A 27,619-nucleotide genomic window follows, 5' to 3' on the forward strand; every position below is an offset into this window, starting at 1 on the left:
TCACCACTGATACAAATAGAAATTGCACAACAATGCTGCCAGGAACTTTTGTGAAGTAAAAAAAACGGCCACGGTTCCAGATCCTGATTCAGTTGATGCAATATTGTTAAGAGTGTGCAAAGAATGCATGAGGTGGATTGTCCCTGCACAAAGCCTAATTGTTCAGACAACACCAACCCTGTAAGGAAGTAAAGTAGCCTGTTTGCAATCAACTTCTTAATTATCTTGGTATATGTGTCAATAAAAGAAAAGGAATGATAAGGTTTGTGTAAGACATTGGAGTAGTAGTTGAGGGGTAGGAACCCACCTCAAATTATAATCGCAGTTCTTGTCAGGATGAACCACCAAAGTCACTGAATAAACCTTTGCTTAACGCTTGGGTAACTTGGCACAAAGTATTCAGGCTTAACCTAGAGACAATGTGTAAACTATTTATGCAATACTGAAATAGGAATAACATTAAAACACACAAAAAAAAAACACTTTAGAAAAATAAAGTAACGCTGGAGTTATCAATTTTCAAAGTTTGAAGTAAAAATAGTGGCAAGAAGCACAACGCACCAATCACAGCTAACAGGCCGCCCTGGACTGTGTCAAAGTAAAAAGTTAAGGCTGACCGAGATGGAGCACGGGTCGGCTGTAGGGACCAGGTTTATTCCAGTACAAATGTATCTTCCAACTTTTCTGGATAAAAAGTGGTTGTCGATGAGTGGTCAGTGGGCAAGCTGTTAGCTGGATCCAAAACAGGCCTCAGAGACAGTGGATTTTTGTAAGCAGGGTCTCGGTTAAGTCATCGACAATAGTGGGCAAGCTCCAAGTGGGCAAGCTCCAAGTGGATGAAATGCAAAGTCCTGGTGGGCATCAAGGTCTATGGAAGCTGCTCTTTGTTAGTCCCGATGAAGAACAAAGGAAAGTTTTCAGGAATTCAGATGTGGTTCATTGGGGCAAACCAGCAAGCTGAATCTGACTAGCAATTGAATGTTGAAGGTTTCGGTTCAATTGCTGTTCAAGGCACCCGTTGATCTTTGGAGTAAAAGTTGGCAAAAAATGTCTACGTCCCCTATATTTGCAGTTTAGAAAGGATGAGTAGTACGCTCTAATATCCGCCTAGGGTCCAGGACATGGGGGGAGCACTTGAGGCCAGCTTAAGGGTCTAGAACAGGTCCAGTTGGAACTGGTCAGCTGGGCAGTTGCATGTAGCGAAGCCTGTAAAAGCCTGTAGCCTATCAGGAGGTCAGCAAACTGACCCTTAGATTCACTTCTAGAGTCCAGGTTCAAGGCAAGCAGGTCCAGGCTTCCTTCAGGATCTTTACACAGCAAGGTATTTCTTCCTCTGATGCTCCATTGATCCATGATTGTTCTGAGTGGGTACTGGGGGTGCCACATTTATGCCCAGTTCCATCCTGTGGGTGGGGAAACTCTTGTCCTCTCTCTAACCACTGCGGTAAAGGTTCCCTGGGGTGATCCTATCCACTTTTGCAGCATTTTCTATGTGTGTTAATCTAAGCTATTCCCCAGTACTCGTCTTCTCTAAAAACCAACATGGAAGAACTCTTCTTCTGCTGGTCAGTACTCCCTGTGCCCACCCAGAAGTGTGGCTATGGAAATGGGCAAACCCTTACTTGTGGATACTCCAAACCAGTTCTGGGGCAGCTTCCCCTCCCACTGAATTTGGACCCCAGCTGACTAACAAGAGAAAATGGAGGCAGGCCTAGCTGTGAGTAACATCTGCCAGTGACAGAGTAGGCATCCTTTGAAGCTCAGGAATGAAATGAATTCGTACTTGTATAGCACACTTATACCCTGAGGTGTCTTGGCGCTCTATGCAGACCGCTGTGGAACCCTTCCTGGCTTTTCCCTGTGAAATGCCCACTCCTGGGCACCCACAAGGTGAAGCCAGGCATCCCAGCTCTGTTGGGGCGATTAAGCAAGCTATTGCCCAGAGTTGCAGAGTGGGACCCCATGATTAGAATAGGCACAGAGGCGAGTATTATCAGGTCTGAGGAAATTGAGCCCAAGACCCGACGAGGTGGGAATTGAACCCTGGTCCCAGGCCAGATCTCTGCATCAGGGTCTGTCGCTCTAATCATTGAGCCACACTTCTCCACACAGTAATGGGTTGGTACAGCCCCACAGGTTGTCCTGCTCAAGGAAGAAAACGTCTCCACACCCATGCCCTCAGTCCACTGCCTATGAGTAATCCACATCTCATCACAGGTGAGCCATCAGCAGTCAGGTGATGGTGGACATTGGCAGAAAGGCCCATTAGGCTTTGCAGGAAAATTATACTTTTTTAATAGTGTCATTTCTAAAATTGTAATCTAAAATCTGACTTGACCATGATGTTGAATTTTAAAATACTATTTAAATGACTCCTTGAATCATTATTTTAGCAGATTCTAAATAGAAATTAGCACTATAAGTGGTTTTAGCATAACCCAGGGTTTTCCTATAGGAGAGCCAACCTTGCCACAATGAAAAATGACTTTGAACGTTTTCCACTGCCAGGACATGTAAAACATTTAATATACATGGTCTTCTTTTTACTCTGCCATGTGAATGTTTAGGGCCTACCTTAGGGCTGACTAATAAGTATTAAAAACCTGGATTTAGGCCTGGCAAAATATTTATTTTTCCAGGTAAAATTGCATTTTTAAATTGTCTAGTCAGGCAAAAAGGGCAGCGCTAGAGACATGTTGTATAGTGCCACTTTAGTGGGTGGCACTACGAGTGCTACATCCAACTAATAGCATAGAATTTACAAGTCCTGTTTACATATAGTACCAAATACTAGTGATGCGTCAGTATATCTAGTGTACTATTTGGGAATACGTTCATGTTGCACAACACTTTCCCACATCTCAGCTGGAGTAAAGTGTGCAGAGTACCATGGTCAACAAATTACGGTTCAGCAACAGAAGGCAAAAATGGGGGAACTTCCACACACAAGATGGTCATTTGCAATAGTTAAAATGTATTTGCCAGCTGATCAGCTTCTGTTAATGTAATCAATTTTCATGGGATTGTCTGCTTCACTGTATTTGGAGGATGATTAGCTAGCTTTACTGGGATAATTCAGGCCTTTTGCAATGTGAAGGCTATGGCATCCAGTCGCCTGGGTTATTCATACATGTCAAGTTAGCCATTTTTTTTGTTAAACAAATGCTTATGGTGAGCCCATCTCTTTCAGTTGTTTTTACCACTTCTCATGTGCTTTGATCATAGCATGGAATTCCACAACTGAAATAGGGGTCAACAAAAATGCCCTGTGTGTTCTGTTAAAGCATGATGTTTTGTTTGACATCAGTGGTGTTGTGTATGAGGTGCCCCGTTTTGACCAGAACAACTTTAAGATCTCAACTGCATTCTATACATTTTCTGATGTATGCCATTCCATTTCATTGACAGCAGTTGTAGCCTTGGGATGCCTAATGAAGGCTGCTGAGGTGCTGTTTAAAGAATTCTCTCCCTACATGTCCTCACCGCCACACCTTTGACACAACATTTCACTTCCATTTCTGCCATCTCGCTATATATTTACATCACTGAGTTAAACTTTGCAAGCATCTTGGGATTACCATGTGCACTATACGGTCGTCCATGCCCTTTCAATTGTCCCTGAAAGTGTGTAAGATGTTTTTGCATAGATTTAGGGAAGCCAACTTGCTCAGCTGTACATGCCCCTCTAATTACAAACTCAAATGCTTCCCACAGCACTCCCACACTGTCCATTCTTCAAGAATTTGTCTCAGTATATTTAAGGATAGGAGTCTTAATGGGCCCCTATATGCCTCATCCAACAGCGCAGTGGACGGGAAGCGCCAACTCAACATCTGTGGTGGCAATCCTGGCAAGCCTATGTGCAACAAAACAAGGAAGAGATCTGATGCTTTACTTGCCATATGCACCACGTCTTGTGTACCAGCTCCCACTCAAATATCAAGCCTGGCGAACACTGCATGTACTGATGAGTTGTAAGTGACTTCCAAAAACGAATGGTTTCTTATACTGCCACAGGTCGATTTGTAAATCTTGTTCCATGATTTCAGTTTTGGAGGGCACATCATGTATATCTATCCCTGGCTCTAAATCAGTGTTAAGGTCTCCACTCCATATGGTCTTGCAGAAGCAAGTTTCATGGAGGTCGACCAGGCTCACTCGGTGATGGAACGGCAGTCTATATTTGTACCAAATAAGTTTCATATTGTGACGTGTGTGCTGTCGATGTTCCCTCTGTATTGATATATCTGTCCTCCGGATCAGTCAAGGGGGTAATAGGACGATAAGGTAATTTTTGTCTCGTGATAGTCACCTCTGCTCTAGAGTAGTTGAAAAAGGATGCAAAGAAGAAAGAAGAAGCTCCTACATAGGTACATAGGGCCTCATTTATGAAAAGTGACGCATCGCTGCGTGAAAACAGCGATGCGTCACTTTTCACTGCGCTTTCCCTGCGACATGATTGATGCGTCATATTTATAATATGACGCATCATGTCGCAAGGAGTTACAGATACGTCAGTATTTCTGACGTATCTGTAGGCGCAAAAGTGACGCATTGCTGGATTGTGTCACAAAAGTGACGCAACTCCAGCAATGCTTCCTTTCACATGGGGAAAGCCCGATGTGAAAGGGCTTGCGTCAGTTTTACGCCTGCTGTGAGGCAGGCGCAAGATTTTGACGCAACAGCGTCCTAAAAGTGATGCAGTGAAATCTCATAGATTTCACTGCGTCACTATTACGAGGCTTTTTGCGGGTGAACGCCCCCTCTGCATACAGTGTACCTGACGCAGGTATAATGTAGCGCAGGGGTTTACAAAGTGACGCATCACTTTGTAAATAGTGCGCATCAGGAGGCATGTTTTACGCCGCCGATGCGTCACAAAAAGTAACGCATCGGAAGCGCAAAAGTCACGCAAGGCCTCATAAATGAGGCCCATAGGACGTTCTCCTGTGCTGTTCTCATATATTTGGATTTGAAAATTTAAATGGGCATACATTTGAAATGCAGTTATTAGGATGTGTCAAATACTATAATGCAATGCTTGTCATGCAGGTATGGGCATAAAATCGGTTCTCTGGCTGTCGGTTCTTCATTAAAGTTTTCAGTGGACTCAGCTGTGTGTTGGATAATGTATTCTATTTTTCAGGAGACATTTGGCACACAGCAGAGTTTAGGTAAACATTTTTTTTTCACTTTGATTTGTTTTTCATAAAATTAATGATAGCAAATAATATTTCAATATTGTGCAGCAGTATACATTCAAAAGTGTTCTAGTCAATCAATTCAAATAATGTTTTATATATATATAATATATGTGTGTTTTCATCTATATTACATAAATACTTAAATACTTTCTGCTGCCTCTTACCTCATTCACATATACCCAATGGCTGTCTTTTGAAGCAAGGTTGGTTTCCACGGCCTGTTGAAAGAATAATGGAAAAAAATATTAAAAATCTCATGGAATTTAATGTGAAGATGACTTCGGTGCATAATACATTCATTATATTCAAATTCGGCTTTTCTGAACAGGTTTTTGGCTTTTCATTTTCACAAAATGCATTGCTAAGATTGGAATATTTCATAAAATTACATGTTTTTTGGGAAACTTCTAACAAAGCATCAACAAAATGTAATCATATTTGGAATTTGCAAATAGATGTATTTAAATTGTTGTATTTGTTTGAATTGTTGGCATACAACTCCTCTCTCTCAAACACCTCAGAAGCTCCTCTTGCCCTATTGTTAATATTTTAACTGTGCAGCCAGAGTCAGCCACAAGCCTTGTGTAATGTAATGCTTTGACTATTGTGTAACTGACCGTTTCCCATCCTCACTGGCCTTTTATTAACAATGATTCAGAAAAGGGAGTGGTGATGAACAGAGTGCTTGAATTAAGCAGACCACTCTTACCCAGTCCAAAGATCAGGGCTTGATTCATCACCGTTTTTAGCTCACTGCACCATCCCAGCTCAGAACTTGGCTATAGGCAAATTAGTCTGTTCCTGTCCCAGTGCATGATGGGAACAGGGCAAACCAAACTACCAAGCCAATTCTTGTACTGGGAAGGAAACAAGCTACCGGGGACCGGTTTCTGGCATTTCAGCCTCGTCGGCCCGGCTTGCTTGAATCCTGATGGTGCAATGAGCAAGGGACTCACATCTGAGTATACCCTTCCATGCTTATGGTGGACAAAATGATTCAGAAAAGGGGGTGGTGATGAACAGAGTGCTTGAATTAAGCAGAGCACTCTTACCCAGTCCAAAGATCAGGGCTTGATTCATCACCGTTTTTTAGCTCACTGCACCATCCCAGCTCAGAACTTGGCTATATGCAAATTAGTCTGTTCCTGTCCCAGTGAATCGTTCCCACCACCCCCTTTTCTGAATCTTTTATTAACAAGCCAGATGCTCTTTCCCACATGAGGGATCTAAGATCTGTCAGCTTAAGGGGAGAAAAAAGAGTGAAAGTGGGATGACAGGGTGTTAGAAATGGTTTTTCTGGTTGACTAGGGTATGCACCTAAGCCAGACAGAACACACCACTCTAGTCAGGATAAGGGGACTACATGTCTAAAACAACCCCATCTCACCTCCTTGGTAGCTTGGCATGAGCATGTAGGCTTATATCAGAGGCAATGTGTAAAGCATTTGCATATAACAAACAGTAATACAGTGAAAACAATACAAAAGGACACCACACCAGTTTTAGGAACATATTCAATATTTATCTTTGTAAAACAAGACAAGAACAATAAAAATCCTCCATACAGTGATCCAAATACCAATAAAGCTAAATTAGACTTGATATACTGTTCCTTGAAGTGGATAGCTCCGTCCGGGTCAATTACGATATCGTGAACAAACAAATCTAACAGTTCCGGCTGGTCGCAGCGTCGCGGGCCAGTTATGGAATCGGTAAGATTCATAAAACAGTTCCTTTAGAGATCCATGGTGTCCGACCTTGCAGTGACCTCCGGAGGACCGGCATCGGCAGGCATGGGTACCGGAGGTCGGTGCAGGAGTCGTGGGGCCCTTGAAGTCACAAGGTCGAACTCCGTGAATTTGAAGTGAGGAGCACCAACGTCAGGTCTGCAGTGTGAAGAGGACTTGTGCGAAGTGCGGTGCCCTCAGGTCGCAGTGTAGGCAGAGGCTCAGTGACGGTCGCCCACGGGCATCGGTGAGACCAGGGCTCCGGTGCGAAGTGGGACGGTGCTCATTGCAGTGCTGACTGGTCATGGTGCAAGCAGCGGCAGTGCCGTTGCTGAAGCGCTGTTGTCGGTAGACAAAAGGCTGCGATGAGAGATGGGGCTATGGGTGGTGTTGGACCCACAGGTCGTGGTGCATGCAGCAGCATCGGTTGACGAGCTTGAGTCAATGGCGCTGTCATCAGTGGGTCAAGGCTGTAGCATGGGAAGGGGCGGTGTGTCCTGTAACGTATGTCTGTGCCCCCAAACCAGGGTGCATGCAGCAGCATTGATGTGAGCTTGGAGCGGCGCAGTCAGTGAGACCAGGGCTGTGGTGCAAAGAGGGGTGGTGCTCAGTCTTCTCCATGAGCGCTGTCCACAGATCATGGTGCAGGCAGTGGCATTGGTGATGGCGTCACGGCGTCGTCGGGGATACCGAGTTGGCTGGTTAAAGCGAGGCGGTGTGGAGTGACGTGCCCACAGGTCATGGTGCAAGCAGTGGCTCCATGGCAGCGACGGTGGTGAGACCAGGGTTGCAGGGTAAAGTGTGGCGGTACCCTCTGCGGGGACACCAGATCACGGTACCAGTAGCAGTGTTGTTGACGGCGTGGGGTTAACTTTTTCATCTGGGGCAGCTGAAACATCCAGTTCCAGAAGCCAGTACTCTGAAGAAGTTGAAGTCTTTGATTTCCCTGAGATTTCCAACATGAGGCAAGCTCTACACCAAGCCCTTGGAGATAATTATAATGCAGAAAGAACAGTCCAGTCATTTCCCTACCCAAGACAGAAGTAGCAAGTGCAGGCCAATCCAGCAAAGCCCACAGCAAAGAGGTAGCCTCCCCTCACAGCTCTTCTAGCTCTTCTTCCTGCCAGGTTCCTTAGTCCAGCAGTAAACTAATGTTTTGGGGTCAGGGCCCCAATAATTATACCACGTTTCCGTTTGAAGCTGGCACACATGAAGTTCCACTGGCATACATAATCAAATTCTGCCTGGCTCAGGCCAGGCTCACTCCAGGGGGTGGATACAGCACTGTGGAAGACAGGCACAGTCCATTCAGGTGCAAGCAACAACTCCTCCCACTACTCTAAATGCAGCCAGGTCTGTTCAGCCTATGAGTCACCCAGGAAAGGCAGGACACACCTCAAATCCCCCTTGGTGTCTGTCAAGTGCAAATGCACAAACCAGCCCTTGTCAGTCTAAAACCCACACAGGCAAATGCACATAGATAGTTAAACAAGAAAATGCCCACTTTCTAAAAGTAATATTTTCAAACACACAATATCAAAATCATCTTTACTCAAAGAGGTATTTTTAAATTCTTAGTTCAGGAAGCCTAAACTTCATTTCTCTATTATTGTCCCAACGGAAAGTTATGCTTGTAAGATGTTACAAAGCAACTCCCACATCAGCCTATGGGACAGATAGCCTTGCAATAGTGAGAAACAAAATAAAATGTCTTTCATTTTCAGGACATGTAAAACACACCAGTACATGTCCTACTATTCACATAAACTACACCCTGCCCATGGGGGTACCTAGGGCCTACCTGAGGGGTGCCTTACATGTAATAAAAGGGACGGTTTGGGCCAGGCAAGTGGGTGCACCTTCCATGTTGACATGGCAGTACTAACTGCGTGCAGACACTGCAGTGGCAGTTCTGAGACACCTTTGAGAGGCTGCATGTGTAGGTGGCACAATCAGTGCTGCCGACCCACTAGCAGCATTTGATTTACCGGCCCAGAGCACACACAGTGCACTGTACTAGGGACTTACTAGTAAATCAAATAAGTCAATCATAGAAACACCAATCCATAAACACAATTTACATGGAGAGTATATGCACTTTATCACTTAATAGCAGTGGTAAAGTGCACAGAGTGCTAAAACCAACAAAACCAAGGTCAAAAACAGGAGACCGAAAGTCTGTGGGTGAACCCGCTTAAAAAGCCAAGTCTAACACAGGGCAAGGTCAAGAGATGAGTAGAGGAAAGGAAAGAAAGCGAGGTATAAAGGACATGAGGTGAGAGCAGCTGTGACAGTAGTGGAAAGGACGAAAGGGAGTAGGGGAATTAATATGGCCTGTAGAAATATGAAGAAATGGTGTCTTATTGCAGAGACTCCAGTGTTCTCCAGCATATTCAAATCAACACTAGCACGATAACCTTTAGCTTTACTCTCTTTTGTAATATTTTAATTAATGAACGTAACATATTTATTTAATTATACTGTTCAAAAAGGGGGTGTTGTTTTTAGCTGTTTGAAAGATGTCAAAGAACACTGGCTAAGTTCATGATGAACAAGATCCTCTTCTTTTCTTTAAATACTTTATTTTGGGCATAGCCCCATAAAAGTCACAGATCTATAGTACACTACTTAAAATCAAATGTGGACATAACATTAATAAATATCACTAAAAGAACATAACAGCATGTATAGATATGAAAAAAATCACCTATCAAAATATTAATAAAAAAAACAAAATTAGTCAAAATACATTTTTCTGAATGCCACCTGATGTTAGTACACAGTCTGAAAATCAATCACACCTCAGTGTGGCAAGAAGAAGAACATGCCCATGCCACCGGATTGGCCAGATGCTCTCTAGAAATTTTGCATTCGAAAAGTCAACAAAGGGGCTGGTATTGCGCCTACAAATTTCTCAAAGAACTCTGTACTGATAAACTCCAAGTAGACAACACCAAAGGGGGGATCCAACACCTAAGAATTCTGCTGCACCGGTGGAGTTCGCTGAGTTTTGCCCACTTGGCGCACAGTTACGAAAAGCTCAGTTAAGCGACGTGTAGCAAAGTGTTTTCTATCGCTCGGCTCACCAACATTAATTAGGTGAGCGAGAGAATCATGTGCTAGACCACCTCCTGGTGAGATTCGTACTGAGGAAGTTGGTCCTCGAAAAGAATATCTATGCAAGTGACGGAAAGAAACAGCGTCCCCTGGCGCTCCGCATGATGCCGCTTGCGCTGATTTTACATTGCAGAAGAAACTCCTGCCACTAAAAATCAGCGCAAACCATGCAAGTTACCAGGCTTTCCCGCTCGTAGAACTCCATGTAGCATGGCAATGCTTTTCCAGTACTTCACGGAGGTCTCTGTAGCACGAATCCACAAACCTTGCCGAGGCCTACTTGGAATAGATGGGGCAAAAAAACAGCAAGTGATCATCAGTTTCATCAATTGCAACTTCCTAGGTGACCCCTCCATTTTTTTGTAAATCGGGCCAGGGGGAGAGTACTCAGTCTAAACCATATATAAAGTGCTTTAGTAAATGGTGGATCAATTTCATCCATAAAAGCCTCAAAAGTAGAAAAGAGCCTAACGCTAAGAAACAATCAGTAAAAACGTTCCTATTCTTGGTGGCTCAACAACTTCATCTCCTTGCACTCCCAATGGTGGTGCTCTAACTTTTTGGCAGATAATGAGGTGACAGAAGAAGGATGTAGCCAATCAGACAGGCCAAGGAAATAAAGAGTCTGCTTTCCCTACGTTACCATTTCATTATGTCTTTCAGACCCTCCCTGTAATGTGACAGCTCAGGAATAGACCAAATTCGCAACCAATACAGAATTGGACTGTGCCACACTAAGAAATAAATGGACCGGATTCCTTAATCATGCTTGAAGACCAGGGGAGAACAATCAGGCAATTAGAAACTTGTTTTTGGTTACCCCCAAAGCATCTATTTTGAAGTGACCCCAGATTTCCTCACCTCAGAAATATGCTGCTACAGCTTTTGCTCTCCAAACATCTAGGACTGGAGAGACAGGATAAAAACAAGTCTTACTGGCAAACCTTGGAATAGTAGACACCCAATGATTTAGCGTGAATGTGCTTTTCAAGACTTGACTGGCCCAGAAGTTAGTACTTGATAGTAGGATACCAAAGTAATCAAAATAAGGGACTCTTTTCAACTCCCACACTTCCATTCTTATAACTCCTCTGAACCCTCTATGTGGGTGTATTGCCATACACTTCGTCTTATTGACATTGATGGTTAGGCCAGAGCTGGAACACAATAGTTTGAACCTCAGGAGGATAGAGTCAACACCTTTAGTGGTTTTCAAAATCAACAGTGTGTCGTCTGGGAACAATAATGCTGGGATTTTAGTTCCCCTGAGTCATTGTCGCAGTCCATGAGGAAGTTGACACAGCTGTTGATGAAGGAGAGAAACTGTGTGGGGGCAAGTGCATAACCTTGCCTGACTTGTCTGTTAACCCCCAGGAGGTCAATGGCCTCTCCCTGTGCCCCTCAATGAATTTGGGCAAAGTTTTTGCAACGCAATCTCACTATAATATCGTAAAGGGGCCAGGTAACCCCATATTGTTACTGGTACACGAGTGTTGGTTTCTGGGGACCATGTCAAATGCCTCCTTGAGGTCAACAAAGGCAATATATAGGCTGCCTCTTCTTAAATCAAAATCTTTCCACCAAATCAGTTGGGACTTAAAAATCTGGTCAACAATACTGGTTTTGGAACAGAATCCCGACTGGAACTGCAACAAAATCTTACTGCAGTCAATCCAGATGAGCAGGTGATACACAACCATCTGGCTGAATATTTTCTGACTATAGTCAAATAAGGCTTATGGGCTGATAATTTGCAGGATCTTATTTGGGACCTTTTTTCAAGATCGGAATAATCTCAGCACATTATCAGGTATCGGGGATTTCAGCACCCACCTGTAAAGCGTTAGCTATGTGGGCAAAATAAGGGGCCCACATAATTGGTTCTGAGGTAAATAAATTAACTGGGATTCTGTCCAGCCCTGGTGCCTTGCCAGACTTTTGGGAACAAATAGCAGAATATGTTTCTTCTACAATAAAGAAGCCCACTGATTCATTAGTAGCAAGATTTCTGGGAGCCAATCCTAAAACCGGTACACCCCAAGACATCCAGTTTGCTATAGTATCTAATAAACTAGCCTCAAAAAACACCCACATTTCATTGGATAAAGCCACTTGGAATGATGGTTTGGCCGCTGCTCGGTCTAGGAACTAGGCAGCCTTTTGGCATATAATCTCGCATGGTGCCAAAATGAGGCCTGACTTTAACATCCTTCCTCAAGAATGGGTCAAACATTTCCAAACTCTTTATAGTGATTCTATGGCTTCCAACACCTTACACCCTTCAGACCCGTCTAGGCCTGGAGCCGAATCCACTGTAACTGGCAACTCATCCAAGCACTTTCTTTTCCCTATCACAGCATCACAATCTTAAGAGCCCTATAGACAATTGATGAGGAAATAAACAGAAAGCGTGTCACTCCCCCTTACAACAACTGGCTTGGTAACAGATTAAAACACTAAAATTACTGGTTACCGGCTACATGGCAATGTAGAACGCCCCTCTTGTGAACAACAAGCTGGTTTAACAAAACAACAGAGAACACCCCAAAAATTCAGTTGATAAGTCTCAAGGAACTGGTAAAAAAGCAAGATAAGTCTTTAAACACGTCAGCGGGATAGGCCAGAAGCAGATGGGGAGCTTAAAACGCAGTACCTTAGTTAACAGGGACTTATCAGGCTCCCTGTGTACAATGCGTCTTTGACTAATTAGTGCCTGCCAAATTCTTGCGGCACCTATTGACAGGCACTGGCTGGGTGCAGACCAAAAGGGGTAGCCTCGCCCAGCTCTTCCTGGCGCTGACGGGCGCAGGATGGGGCCATTCATCTCTGCACATCCCACACTGCTGGGCCTGGTGTGGCACTTTATTGCGCTATCAGCAACGGCAGATTGGCAGCAGCTGGAAGGCTGTATGGAGCCTCCTCCTGCCCCCGCAAGCTCCTGGGACACCAAGTTCATTTAGCAAATTCTCGCACTGCGGGACCGGGAGTGGTGCTTTATAGCGCTAGCAGCAAGTGCAGATTGGCACAACCTGGACGGGCTGCATGGGGCTTCCTCCTTGTCCCTGCAGGTTTCTAAAGACAAGAGTCCCTTTAAAAACAAGAACTTTATTTTATATCATGAAAGTGGACAAGACAAATACAACAATACTTCGCTTGGCGAAGGGAGATGTTTTGTTAAGTTTTGTAGGCCATGCATAAGGATGAAAAGGGGTGGAGGAGGGGGTGTGGAGTGACAGGTGCGGGGAAAAAATCATAACGGAATTCTATCGGTAAAGAAAGTTATAGACTTTGTAATTTGAGATGGGGTATGACAGTTTGAAATAGAAAGATTGTAATGCATGAAACATGTGAAAATGAATAAATAATGTCATTTCAAACATTCATTGACTTTCCTCTCTATGAATCGATTGCAGAAAAGTATATAGATTGCAAGTATATTATGATCATGTGACAAGTTTCATTCATATTCTGAGTGTAGTGCTGAAGTTCACAAGTGAACAAACATTTGCAAATGCTTAACCAAACACCGAATATTTAGCACACTTTTTGGAATGTTTGAACAAATATTATTCATACCCTTATTTGCTCTTGCAAGCCACAGAACTGAAGATGGAAACAGGACTTAACTGTCAGTTTAAAAGCTCTCATTTCAGAAATGAATTCTATAAATACAGTTCAGTGTGCTGTATCCTCCCTCATTAGTTTGTAGAGGAAACAGGATGAAAGCGTGGGAGATTGCTGCAGGCACTTACCTTTCCCATATAAACTGGGGAAGAGTTGGTATTTTTTAAGTTAATGAATCCTTAAAAAACTTTCAGTATACACTTCCATGAAACTCATTTACATTTTTCTTCTATAAAAATAGAGCTTTAGGATAGTGTAAGAAAGACAGAAATATACATATTCTTAACACTTTCAATAAAAATAGTTGTTCTATACGTTTTCGTGAGCAAAGTCAAGGCTTTAACCTTGTGCGAGAATTGGATCTTTGTTATCTTATTGCGAGGGCTAACATTTTATAAGTAGCTCCACTTTAAACTTACTAAGTGAACCTCCAATTTCCACGCCTCTTCAAGTGGATTAATCTTTGCCAACGTATTAGAATGGAGCACAACTCAAACACATCTCTAAAATAACCATTGTCTCACAGCATTTAGTTTTCAGTCAATGATGAGAGGTTTAATTACATTTTAAAAGGTATTTTCTCTTTAAAAGATTAGTCTGTATTTTTTTTTTATTCAGATTAGTCTAATAAATCTATTTACAGAAATATTGAGGAAATGTGGTTAAAACAAACATACAAATAACAGTGTGTTCCATAAATGAATTAGGGTCAGATGTACGATCATTCCTTTTTGTAATTTGCAAATGGGGATGTTTTGCGACTCACTATTTGCGACCCGCAAAATGGAATGTACAACAGAATCTCAGACACTCTTTGCGATTCCTAATGGGGTCGCTAAATACCTACTTTATTAATATTAATCAGGTGGGTCGCAATTTGCGACCCCTTAGAATTCTCACATATCACAGGGATGGTGGCCTGCTGTGGACAGCAGACCACCATGTCTGTGTTTGTGTTTTAGATAAAGCAACCTTTTATTTCAAATGCAGCACTTTTCCTTAAAGGAAAATGGGATGTGTTTGCAAAAAAAAAAAGAAAAGTTTTCTATTAATTTTTTAAGGGCAGGCACTGCCAGCACCTCAAAAATTATTTCCATACATTCTAAAAAGGGAAGGGGTCCCGTAGGGTCCCCTTCCCATTTGCAACTGGCTTACGACCTACTTGAAGGAAGTAGGTGGTAACTGCCATTGTTTAGCAACCACATGTGCGGTCACAAAACAATCGTACATGCCAGTGTGACTCGCTGTGAGGAAGGGACATCCTTGGCATGCCCCTTCCTAATAGCGACTCGTAAACCCTATTTTGCGAGCCGGTAATAGGTTACCGACTCCCAAAATAGGGCTTGTACATACCACAACCCTTTTTAGCGGTTGCAAACATGTGATTTACTGTTTGTGACCATTAAAAAGGTTCGTACATCTGACCCTTAGTCCCTATCTTAATCGAAAGGATGTAAGCCATCCTAACGAGAACCTATAGAGAGTTCTTTTGGAAAAGAGCAAGTAAAATTTGGAGAAAAAGACTATAAACTATGAAAAGGTTGAACTCCCCATAAGGAGCAGTTTTTGAAACTCAGGCGAGTTCCTTAGCAGCTGCAGTAGCAAACATTCAACCAGGTAAAATGAATTAATCACAGCAGCAGCTATGATGAGCATAAAGATAGAAAGTCTTTCGTGTTGAGACTTGAGAAAGTCACGGGACGACCTCCTGGTTGCGACGAAACACGTGTTGGCTGTAGGGAATTATCTGGGAAGATTTGCACATATTAAAGTGACCAACAGAGAAGAAAGAAGATTAATCTCTTGCATATTATATATGTTTAAACTAGTGGAAACGCACTACATACCTGTGTTACACTGAGAATTGATGTACGTGTGCTAAGGAGTGTCGTAAGCAATCAGTGAACTTGACGTAACAAATGACAATAATATAACAAGCAGAGGCAGAAGTATAACAACAGACTCCATTTAAGCAACAGGCTTGATAGACCCAGTACGGTTGATGTAGAAAACAGACTTGATGAAACTATCTGACATGGACCCTTGACCCATGACTACATGCTGCAGAAGAATATTAAACAGTAGCTTGCATTGCCAAAATAGTACAATCTTGTTTATCAATCTTTAACTTTGAGTCACTCTTCCTCATTCGTTCACTGGGAACTTGAAGTTTAAGGCTAAGATTGAATGATGCTGGAACGACTGAGCTAACCATCTTTCTGCATCCTCAACTAAAGCTACAAGATTAGGCTTGAAAAGACAGGTTCCATATGCCCATCCGGTTCCTCTAACCCTTCATCTCTCCCCCATTCACATGATACAGCTTTCATCTCTGACCATTGGCAAACGTAAGGTTGTTCAAGAGACTTGGGGGCAGATTTACAATAACTGGCGCATCCCTGCATATCAGCAGGGATGCACCAGTTATTGTGCGCCGCAGCTCCGCCACCCTGGATGTGCCGCATTTACAATGCGGCGCACCATGGGGCAAAAACCGCACAGATGCGTCAAGCATCTGTGCCGTAAAAGCAGCGCATTGCTGGAGTTGCTTCGAAAGCGTGACGCAGCTCCAGCAATGCTCTGGGGGCCCTAACTCCACAATGCTGAGGGTTTTGACGCAGCATTGGCCCAAAAATGACTGAGTGAAATCTTGTAGATTTCACTCAGCCACATTTGGGAGGCGTTCCTGCGCCGGAACGTCCCCCCCCCCTGCGAGGGAACGCCTCCTTCTGGCGCAGGGCTTTACAACATGACGCATCTGGGAGATGCGTCACGTGGTAAATACCCTGCACCATGGCGCATCTTTTGCGCCGCCGCTGTGTCACAAAAGTGACGCAACGGTGGCGTAAAAGAGGCGCAAGGGGCTTGTAAATCTGCCCCAGGATGTTTTGACAAGGTCCTCATCTAAAAGGTCAGTTGTCAATAAAATGCATTCAACCTGTGATGCATTTGGATAAATAGCTATGCAATGATGTTTTGCGAACTGTCGTTATGGGTTCTGAACTCTAATGATTTTTATGTGAAACATTTTATCTGATCAGTTATTGTGTAGAGAAATGTTTCGTGAATCAAAATGGAGGATAAATATTACTTTGGTGGTAAACGTTGAGGCATATGCAACTACTGTAAGCTGCTAGCAGAACCACAGTGAAAAGAAACTCTGTAAGAATTTCAACTTGGCTGGAAATGGTCCACAAAATCCAATGAATGTGCTATATATGTAAAAATATGCACTTAAATGTAACATTTGATAATGTAGAAAAGAAAAAGCCTATTATTTGAGTGAATTAATGAAGATTGAATTATAGTTAATGTACATTTTCATAATGGAAGTTAAAGGAAAAAACTCTGAGCGACATTAATGACAAAATTAAAACACAAAAACAGCCCTACAGAATGAAAGTCAGAGGTAGGTGTAATTATAAACCTGCCAGCAGGCTTGTCCCTTGCCCTACATTTGTAACTCGGCACTTTATCAAATTTCGAATAATACATAATCAATAGTACCACAGTGTTAATGCATGTGGGTGTTGTTTCTGCAAAATAAAAGAACAATCTGTGAAAGATGGGTATGAACTGGGGAGGTGAAGTAAGCTAAAGAACGATGATGGATGTAACCCAGATCTGTGACTAGGGGTGAGTGTCTGAAAAGTTTCAGGGCTCCATCCATCGACACCTTATGTATGCATAATTTGAAAGTTGCCATTTGCTGCAAGCCGTGTATTAAATTCCATTGGAGAACAAAACAACAATTTATTACAACTTAATGTTCGTATGGTGGCTCCTGACAATTTTCAATGGTTTTTGATGATAACAACTCAATGTACAGATGGTTCCCCCATCTGTACACAGCCCCTAACTGAAATACCACTTCCACCACGGCTGTAATTAATGGCCCAGCTGCAAAAGGTCTTCTACCTGACCCCAGAATTTAAATTAACATGGCAACATCTAGTCAATGGATGAAAAAATGGCTGCACTGGTATTGCAATTTCCAACAGTGATCAATCTTTAAGGTCCACCATCCAGGGTGATAAATGCTTGGAGAACAAACTAGATGCTCTTACCATAAACTTGAGATATCTGACTCCTTTTGTGAAAGTAATCCAACACTAATGCCGCTGACCGCGGGACCCGCAGGGGAGCATGGGCGGGGCAGCGCCTTAGTCCCACCCATCTAGCGAGCAACCTATCGGCGCCCCTCCCTGCGTCCACCTCTCACGAACCAAAGGGGAGGGCTCACCTGGGGAGGAGGGGCGCCCCTCTGTACTTAACACTGCAGCGCCATAGCTCGGCCTCTCTCTTCCCTTCCGGATTCTCCCGCGGCTCTGCTCAGGAGCAAGGCAACATTGGAGGAAGTGCAGAGCCTTTTGGGCAAGATGAACTTTGCAGCACAAGTTATACCAGCAGGCAAGGTGTTTTCTCGCAGGCTGGCAAAGGCTACGGCTAACATTGGAAAGAAGCATCACCTAGTGCGCCTGGGTTGAGAGCAGACTTGCAGATCTGGGATGAATTTTTGAGGAACTTTAATGGCACCGTGTTCTGGAGGGCACCTTGGGAGAGCAGCCAGGAACTTTGCTTGTTTTCAGATGCATCTGGTAGGGAAGGTTTCGGGGTGATCTTTGGTGAAGAGTGGTGTGCCATGCGATGGCCAAACGCCTGGCGTAAGAAATGGGTCACCGCAAACATAACAGTACTGGAACTTTTCCCCATAGTGGTGGCATTACACTTGTGGCCGGGTGGACTGGGCAACAGGAAAGTAGTCTTTTGGTCAGATAACATGGCCGTGGTCCAGGCCATCAACGGGATGTCAGCCAACTGCCCACTGGTTTTGAGTCTGCTCAGGGAATTAGTCAGGGCAGGTTTGAGGAGTAACACTGAGTTCAGGGCAAGGGATATTGAAGGTGTGAAGAATGTGGCAGCTGACGCTCTCTCTCGCTTTCAGTGGCTCCGATTCCGAGAGGCCTGGCCGCAGGCGAGGGAGGCGATGACACCATTCCCGGCGCCACTCTGGCAACTCCTTCAGTGGGGGAGCGTTTGAAGATGATGGGACAGCGTTCATTGGCACAGGCCACCCGGAGAAGATATGCAGCCCAGCTGACCACTTTCCAGGCAGTAATACTGTCGCTGGGAGCTTCTGCTTTAAGTCCCGTAGAACAGGTTGAGACTTTTGTGGTGTGGGCCAAGGAGATGAGCAAGGCGCATTCATGGGTGTGCGGCCACCTGGCAGCGATCAAACATGATACCAAGCTTAGCGGAGCTAAAGATCCCACGGGTGCATTCAGGATTAGGGCAGTGCTCAAGGGGTGGGCCCGTGAGGAGGTCAGGTCCCCCGACAAGAGGGTAGGGATCGAATTTCCCGCACTGCAGCACATGATGGACATTTTGCCAATAGTGACCAATTCAGCATTCGAAGCCCAGCTTTTTTCAACAGCCTTCTGCTTGGCGTTCTTTGGCGCCTTTAGAACAAGCGAGTTAGTGGCCAAATCCAAGTCAGATAGATCTGGGAGAGCTCTGGATATGATGGATGTTTGTGCGAGGGATTCCCTGGAACTGAGGGTTCGGAAATCCAAGACGGACCAGGTAGGGAGGGGAGTAACAATAATATTGCAGGCATTGGAGGACCCCAGATATTGCCCGGTTGCCACGGTTAGGGAGTACTTGAAGATCAGGCCACTGTTGGGAGGGCACTTCCTCATTCATGCTGATGGTACACCACTAACCAAGTTCCAGCTTGAGCGCGTGATGGGCGCGGCCTTGGCCAAGGCAGGTTTGTCAGGGGCAGGTCAAAAATTCTCCAGCCACTCGTTCAGGATTGGGGCAGCTACAACTGCATTCAGGGCCGGATTAGGTGAGGAAGGAGTCAAAAGAGTAGGAAGGTGGTCATCCACTTGCTACCAGCGATACATCCGTCCTTAAGTGTTGCTCGGGCCCTATGCTGTACAACGTGACTAGTAATCTGTAACATATGTAATCGAGGTCTGCGTTTTTGGGTGATCTGGTCGCTGTATTTATGTGTCATCACGTCTTTCGAGTGAAGTTTGCAGTGTGCACTAATAAACAAAGTGTTAACGTGACGGTGTCTTGTCCTCTCCCTCTTTTTTATTTGTTGTTTGAACATTGTCTTGTTTCTTTGCAGCCGACTGTTGCGTGTGGGTGATGGGCCATTCTTACGTTCCCAGGCTGGAACAATGGGCTGTTCCAAGAAATGGAACTTGGCTTTCACGAGGACACAAATTCTGTGGTTGGGTGTTCCTGGGATGAAATGGGGTCACCTGAAGTACAAGCTGGAACAATGCTTGGTGGTACGGGGCGGTCCTCCCAATATCCTCATTATTCACTTGGGAGGGAATGATCTGGTCACGTTGGGGAGGAGGGCCTTGATTCAGGCCATGCAGAAGGATGTGGCAGCGGTAACCAACAGGCTAGGGGCCACCGAGCTATTTTGGTCAGAAATTGTCCCTTGCAAAATGTGGAGGGGTGCAAGATCACTGGTTGCAATAGAGCAGTCCCACAGGAGGGTCAACAGGTCCATGCAGAAGTTCATGGAGAAGAGGGGCTTGGGGTTCATTAGGCATGCACTCATACAAGAAAGAACCGAAGGGTATTACGAGAATGACGGGGTGCACTTGTCTGGGTTGGGTATGGATGTTTTCCTCCTAGACATACAAGAGGCTCTGACAGCGGCAGGTTGTAAGTAGCATGATGGGTGGGGGGGGCTCTGTCATCGACGGGGGCCTCCTCCAGAGCTGTGGCGGAGTACAGGGCGATCTGGAAGCAGACGGACAGTAAGGGTACCTCTGCGGCAGAAGGGTACAGTAAGGGTACCTCTGCCTGGCACAGTAAGGGTGCCTGAGCCAAGGACCAGGAGCCGAAGGAGGTTCCGGGAAACCGCAACGGCGCCCCGTTAGTCCTTCGGGCGGTCGGGGGGCCTGAACCGAGCCTGTGCCACACCGCTCCGCCCTGACAGGGGGGGCGGGAGTTTAACGAAATGGTAATGTGCTGCACCGTTAGAGCATCGACTCGCCGTGCAAGATGGCTCCTTAGGCATGCCGGACAGCGAGGGGCTGCCTGCTTTGGATCGCCCGTAAGATGACCCACCATAACGTCATACCTGTGTTGTGTGAAATAAACCTGCAGCAGTTCTTTCCCACAAATATGTCTCCTGAGTTTCCTTTGGTGTGGGAAGTGTAATTGTGTATATTTACAAGCGGGGGGAGCACATGGCGGTGTGGGCACTATGCCACTGACCGCGGGTCCCGCAGGGGAGCACGGGCGGGGCAGCGCCTTAGTCCCACCCGTCTAGCGAGCAACCTATCAGCGCCCCTCCCTGCGTCCACCTCTCACGAACCAAATGGGAGGGCTCACCTGGGGAGGAGGGGCGCCCCTCGGTACTTAACACTGCAGCGCCATAGCTCGGCCTCTCTCTTCCCTTCCGGATTCTCCCGCGGCTCTGCTCTGTTCCCACCCTGATCCCTGACCCAGCAGCTAGAGCGGCGGAGCGAGGTTTTGAATGTTGTAATGGTCTGGTTTTGTGTTGCAGGCGGAGTTACAGGGTGATCTGGAAGCAGACGGACAGTAAGGGTACCTCTGCGGCAGAAGGGTACAGTAAGGGTACCTCTGCCTGGCACAGTAAGGGTGCCTGAGCCAAGGACCAGGAGCCAAAGGAGGTTCCGGGAAACCGCGACGGCGCCCCGTTAGTCCTTCGGGCAGTCAGGGGGGCCTGAACCGACCGGGGGTGTGCCACACCGCTCCACCCTGACAGGGGCGGTGGGAGTTTAACGAAATGGTAATGTGCTGCACCATTAGAGCATCGACTCGCCGTGCAAGGTGGCTCCTTAGGCATGCGGGACAGCGAGGGGCTGCCTGCTTTGGATCGCCCGTAAGATGACCCACCATAACGCCATACCTGTGTTGTATGAAATAAACCTGCAGCAGTTCTTTCCCACAAATATGTCTCCTGAATTTCCTTTGGTGTGGGAAGTGTAATTGTGTATATTTACAAGCGGGGGGAGCGCATGGCGGTGTGGGCACTGTTTGGTTTACTGGAACTGTGGAGTTCATATGGAATCAACAAAAATCGGTCGATTATATTATTCAGTAGGCAAATGACAGCACTCCACCCAAGTTTAAGGTTTTCAAACAAGAAAAAAGTCTGACTGTACAATTAAATCCTGGCTGCAGCAATACTTTTACCCAATGAAAAAATTACAGTATGATGTATGAATAACGTTACCTCTAATAAACAGCTAAATGAGTACAGAAAACGTGGAATCAGAAGTAGCACAATAATAGGTCTATTGTTTACAGCGTTAATCTGCTAAATCTGTTAAATATTGGTAAATTACCGGCATTTTATGGAGTTAGGTTAGTCTACACAAAAGGGTCCCATTTCTCCTTGTATTGATCATCTAGCTTGTATGACGTTTTAAAGAAGGTAGACAAATAATCAACAATTGTGAACAAGTGCCTTGGGGGGTCTGATTAATTCTGCTGACTCTGCACTGACACTATGGTCAGCAAAAGCATTATTAGTACCGAGAGATAAAATGCTGGTTTCCCATAATACGAAAATAGCCAACTAATTACTGGAAACTGAAAAATGGCTTCAGCTCACTGTGCTTTTCAAATGCTTGTTCCATAAATCAGGCAACTATGAAACGGGATAGTCCACCACTCGACCTCCATATCGAATAATGCTATTTTATGACTGTTTGGGGTGTGATTATGATTTTGACCTCTGTTTTATATGACTGTATCTAATGCTAATTAACTGTAGTACTTTAAGCGTAGTTATCGAATACATTTTGAGCCAGGTCTCCTTGCAAATCTGGCTGAATCTAGTAAACCGGGGGTGAAGGCCTATGTGGTGTCTTGCACAGTGGAGACTGTCCGAATTCTTTAAAAGACTGGAGTGAAGATTGGGAACTCGAAGATTTGGTGAAAGAATGTTTTTGAAAGCTGCTTCTAGAACGTTCTGGAATATTTCCGCTAGGTGTTTAACCAAGCATTTCCGTCAGAAGTATTAAGGACAAATCATCCACAGGACATACCAAAACATGTATAGAATTAAACGTCATGTCTTTATATTCCTACCAATATGCTTTTTGTGGAAGTTTTATGAACTGAACTGAAACAGCTCGATATGTAAGTAGGACATACATGTCAACATTTACAACAGGAAAGGGGGAGATTTTGAAAAGATAATTGGGGAAATGCATTTTCACCATTGACTTCTATTAAAACAGAGGCATTTTTAGACAGGTAAAAAAATGTTTTGTGTTAAAAAGTCGCTCAGTAAAACCTATGAATGCTACTTGCAGAAGTATAGCGTTAGTAGTGTTACGTACTAGCTTATATCTGCCCGCACAGCACAGTATTTTCCACTGTGACTACGAAGTGAGATAATTTATTGGAAAGAATTCAATTCTTTTGGTGACTGAATAAAGACAAATTCACCAATCAATGTCCATCTGACATGTAGAGTTGCCAAATATATCAAAAATGCCAAATCCCTGGCTGGAGGTATTAAATCATGGGTCTCCTACCTCTTCTGTTATTAAAGCTATATATGCTCAACGAAAATCATTTAGAGCTACAGATATTAATGTGGTAATAGTGCCCACGCCAGACACAATTACGTTACTGCCCACCTCGTGACAAATTACCAGTAGTGATTATCTCAGTGCATCACACAACATAGCCCACAATACTATGAAATAGAATTTATCAGTCCATAGGGTTAATATTTGACTGCCACCATGGTAATATTGCAGTAATAAAAATCCCCAACCCTCATGATTTATCACTCAAATATCAGCTTTAAATATATTTTGAAAAAAAACAGTAATTCAACATCAGCCAAGACACTTTTCAATTTTGGGGCATATCTAATGATTTAAGCAAGCAAAGCTACTAATTTAGTATGGTGGGCTGCCCACAGGAGAGCTACTTACAGGTAGATAGCTAATCTCTGGAGAAGCCTTCATTAAATTGTGCGGTGAACTACAAAGTCTTTCCACAAAGGTGTCTGCAAGCATCTTAAAATAGTCTCTAGAACCTATATGTGATTTTTCATCTGCTTTTGATCATCTGATGTTAATCACGCATGAAAAGTTTGCATGCTACTTGAGGCAGAGATGCTTAAATAACGTTTGAGGGCACAATCTGTAATGAATGATAATTGGTAAAACACATCTATAGGTAGGAGGAGCTTACTTCATTTTGAGGAATGCTTTTTGCACACAAATTAAAACATGAATATCGTTGTTTAAACAGCTCAAATGAAATTAGCGAAGGTCTACTAGCCTGTCTTCAAAATAATTATGGTAAAAGGCAAGGTCTACATTAAATATATTTGAAATATATTAAACCCACATACTTCTTCCGAGGGCATTGAAAACCACATTTGATTTATTTGACCTACAGTTATTTCAGTTATTAAATCAGTTGATATTTTTATGGAAATTTATAAATTGCGTAGGACTTTCCAAAAATTATATTTCACTAAAGAAAGTTTCCTAAAGCTTCAACTATGTATACGTTTCTTCGAACTTGTGCGAATTTGGCTGTTCTGCAGAGTCACCCCAGATTCTTGCCTTCTGTTGTCGAACCCATTTTTTAGATGTCCCTGCTAACCAGTGGCAAAGTGCCTGTGCTCTCCCTTTTAAGCACAGTAACATTGGCAAATATCTAATTGGCACATGCAATTAACTTACAAGTCCCTAGTCTACAGTACTCCAGGTGCTAAAGCCTGTAAATTACATGCTACAAGTGAGCTTCAGCGCTCATTGTGCCACCAAATAAAATAGCACTGTAAAACATATGGGCAGTTATTTCCTATAATGCCTGGGATCTGCTAGTGGGTGAAAAATATGGCAACAGAGATTTGAGGACAGGCTTGGCATTGGAATGTACATTGAGTATGGGAGAAAACGTAAGCCCGCACAACCCAGATGTGAAGAAAACAAAATGATGTTTACAATTACTAAGTAGCGCGTGTACTATTAATGTGCTGCTCCCTAGTATTTTTACATGGTATTCTCCTGATAAAGTTTTCTTATTTCCTTTAAAAGGTGAATGCATAATTCTTCCATACAACCAAAATATTCAATTATTTGCCAAGATTTTATTTGATGTTCTTCTGCCATCACTCAATTCTTCTCCCATGTCTGTGTGCAAGTGCTTACTTCATTCTCTCTCCTCTTACAGTCACTCAGAGCTTTTCACTTGCTCATTTCATGCTTCCATAAACATGCTTATGATAATAATTCAAATAGTTTGAATTACATCAAAAAAAGTTTAGGACTAGAGGCAAGGAAAAGCACTTTGTCTTTTGACCATAGAAGGCCACATCAACATTGTGGGGGCTCAGATGCCCACGCACTTTCTTTATTTACAGTTTCAAGCTAAAGACAGCAGCCTGGTCTGTTGGGGAGTAATGAAGAAGGGATATTGGGACAGAAGTAGTCACCTAAATTGAATTGCCAGTACCAATGAGTTGTTTTAGTACATTTGGTTCTGAAAGAGAACATGCTTGTAAAATAAAAATAAGGGCAGCAATTCTTGAGAAGGTAATGTGGATATAATCATGTTTATACACAAAGGCTATCATTTAAACTTGAATGAAGCACTGTCCATACATCCAAGGCAATGCTAAACTCTGTGGCCAAATGCCTTTATTTAGAAGGTGGTTGTTCACCATGGCTTTATCTTAGCTGTAGGACCACTGCCATACTGCATCCCACTTCCACCTCTGCTGCCTGGCAGAAAGTGGGGAGTGGTCTACTCCAATATGGCAGCCTTTGGTGATAGCTCCCTATTCCTGAGGTATTCCTTGGACTCTGGTTTACCCAGAGCTGCTGAGGATTTATGGCTGGGCAGGATCAGAAATCCATGAGCATTGCCAGGCATTACAGAAACATGCTTCAGCATAGATTGTACATAAATAAAACAGGAGAACAGAACAGGTCATTTTGCATGGTGGTGTAGCAAGAAATCAATCAAGCGCACTGAACAAAGATACATTTATAAATTCTGGAATCCTCTTTGAATATGAACAGATTTGCCTGAAAATATCATACATGAGGATTATGTGATTTGGCGAACAATACCAGATATGAAAAGCTGAACATTTGCAGTCAATCACTAGATCACTGCATTTGTCCTCCAAAAAGATATTCATCGTTGAAGTATGGCAGTCAATAAAAGATCAAAATAAAAACACAAGACAAAATTATCTGAAGTATGCTGTGTTATAGAAAAATATTCTTGGCAACAGAAACTGTCAGATCATTAAAAGAATTATGAGATAATCTATTCTCTTGGAAAATCAATTGATGCATCTATCTTGAAGACATAACAAATACCAATTGAGCCCTGGATTAATAATACAATTTCAAAGTACCAGTATCTGTGCAAGTTGACTCCATTTAAAAATGGTCACAACACAGAAGAGGAAACTAGAACAAATATTGACTAAAAAAGTATAGGTCATTTTCAGACCAAATTAAGACTTAGCTGCCTTGTTCTGTAAAGAAAACCAATGTCATCATGAGCTTAACCCATGGTAGCAATGGCAGAAATAGGCTTTTACACTGAGAAATGTGTGTCCATAATTTAAGCAGCTCCAAACAATCGGAAATCAGAAAACCAAACATTCAAACTCATATTGTTTTAAATTAAAAATAGGAACAATGTGATGATTAAAGCAAGACTAAATATTTAAATTTGGATATGGAGAACAGGAAAAGTGATTTTGTTGATGAAACCGTTATAAAATAGCCATAGGAAAAAGGTGGTGTAAAAGCCAATGTATGTTCATGTGCATTATGAAAAGCACTTTTCAGAGCCTATCTTGCACCAAAAGCACACAAGTAACAGTTACTAGAAACCTCTCATGCTCCCCACGGGCCAGGAAGACTGGTTCAGTTACCTTTCATGCTGGTACTTTTAAATTCATTCAAAAGTTCCTGCACACCAACAAGAGGTCTCAAGCCATAGATCTATGGGAGAGAACGCCTTCTCTATCCCTTATTTCTGTTACAGTCAAGAATTCCAATTTCTTAAGGTGCTAGATAACTTGTACTTTGTCACTTCTAAATCTCTCAGACAGTTCAGAGAGTTTTCTGCAATACCAGCAGTGGGAGACAGGCTCAAAAATCCTCTCCAGCCATGGGTTTCAGCTAAGATATCATCTTAACAGGTATCCTTTCAAGATACCTTTCTTCTAACTTTTATCTCGCAAAGGTGACTAGAGGCCAGTGGGTCTGACTTTAACACATAGGAAAGCAAGCCAATCCTCTGTCCTCTCCCCTGGCACACAGACTTCTTGAAACCCAATTATGTTCTGAAGGGCTGGTGGTATGCGTACTGGACATTTAACTGCTAGATAATGGATGCACTTCCTCCTCCTTGTTTACTGAAGTTTCAATTAAAAGTAAAAAAATCCAACTGGTGTAAGCCAAATTTTCACCATGTTTAGGCATTAAAACAGATGCACAGGGAATGGAATAGCTGTTTCCAAGTACCCAGAGTCAAAATGGACCAACATATCTGAGCTCATTACAACAAAGAAATTGTTACATTTGGGCGAGGGAGTCCATTGTTAAGAAAAATCAAGGAACACAGAATCATCTACACCACATATTTAACAAAACAGTTGGTGCATACCTCACAATGATAAAGGAAAGTTTTAGGGCATGGTTTCATCAGTACTCCTTGGTGACCATCGACTGGGTATAATTCAACACCTGGTAATGTACTGCCCTGAGTGAGTGCCTTTTACAATGTGTTTGTATTTACTGGTATTGAATTTAGATGCTTCCTTTATTACAATATTTTTCTTGGGGCAGGTTTACATGGTCAGAGACACTCCCACAACATTTAGACATAGACATTGCACATTTCCCTTGAGAGTAGGCAGTGCAAATATTCATTTTTACTGTT

At 43.5% G+C, this 27,619-nt stretch overlaps 1 protein-coding gene across 1 annotated transcript in view; it reads right to left on the reverse strand.

The window, feature by feature from the left end:
* The window catches only part of GRID1 (glutamate ionotropic receptor delta type subunit 1), a 2,290,275-nt gene that overhangs the window by 788,550 nt on the left and 1,474,106 nt on the right, over nt 1–27,619 (reverse strand). Inside the window, exon 5 of the mRNA XM_078641098.1 lies at nt 5,369–5,422. Coding sequence (XP_078497224.1) covers nt 5,369–5,422 — 54 coding nt within the window. The remainder of the gene's footprint in view (nt 1–5,368; nt 5,423–27,619) is intronic.

Source organism: Lissotriton helveticus, chromosome 5_1, assembly GCF_964261635.1.
Source record: "Lissotriton helveticus chromosome 5_1, aLisHel1.1, whole genome shotgun sequence".
Lineage (NCBI taxonomy): Eukaryota > Metazoa > Chordata > Amphibia > Caudata > Salamandridae > Lissotriton > Lissotriton helveticus.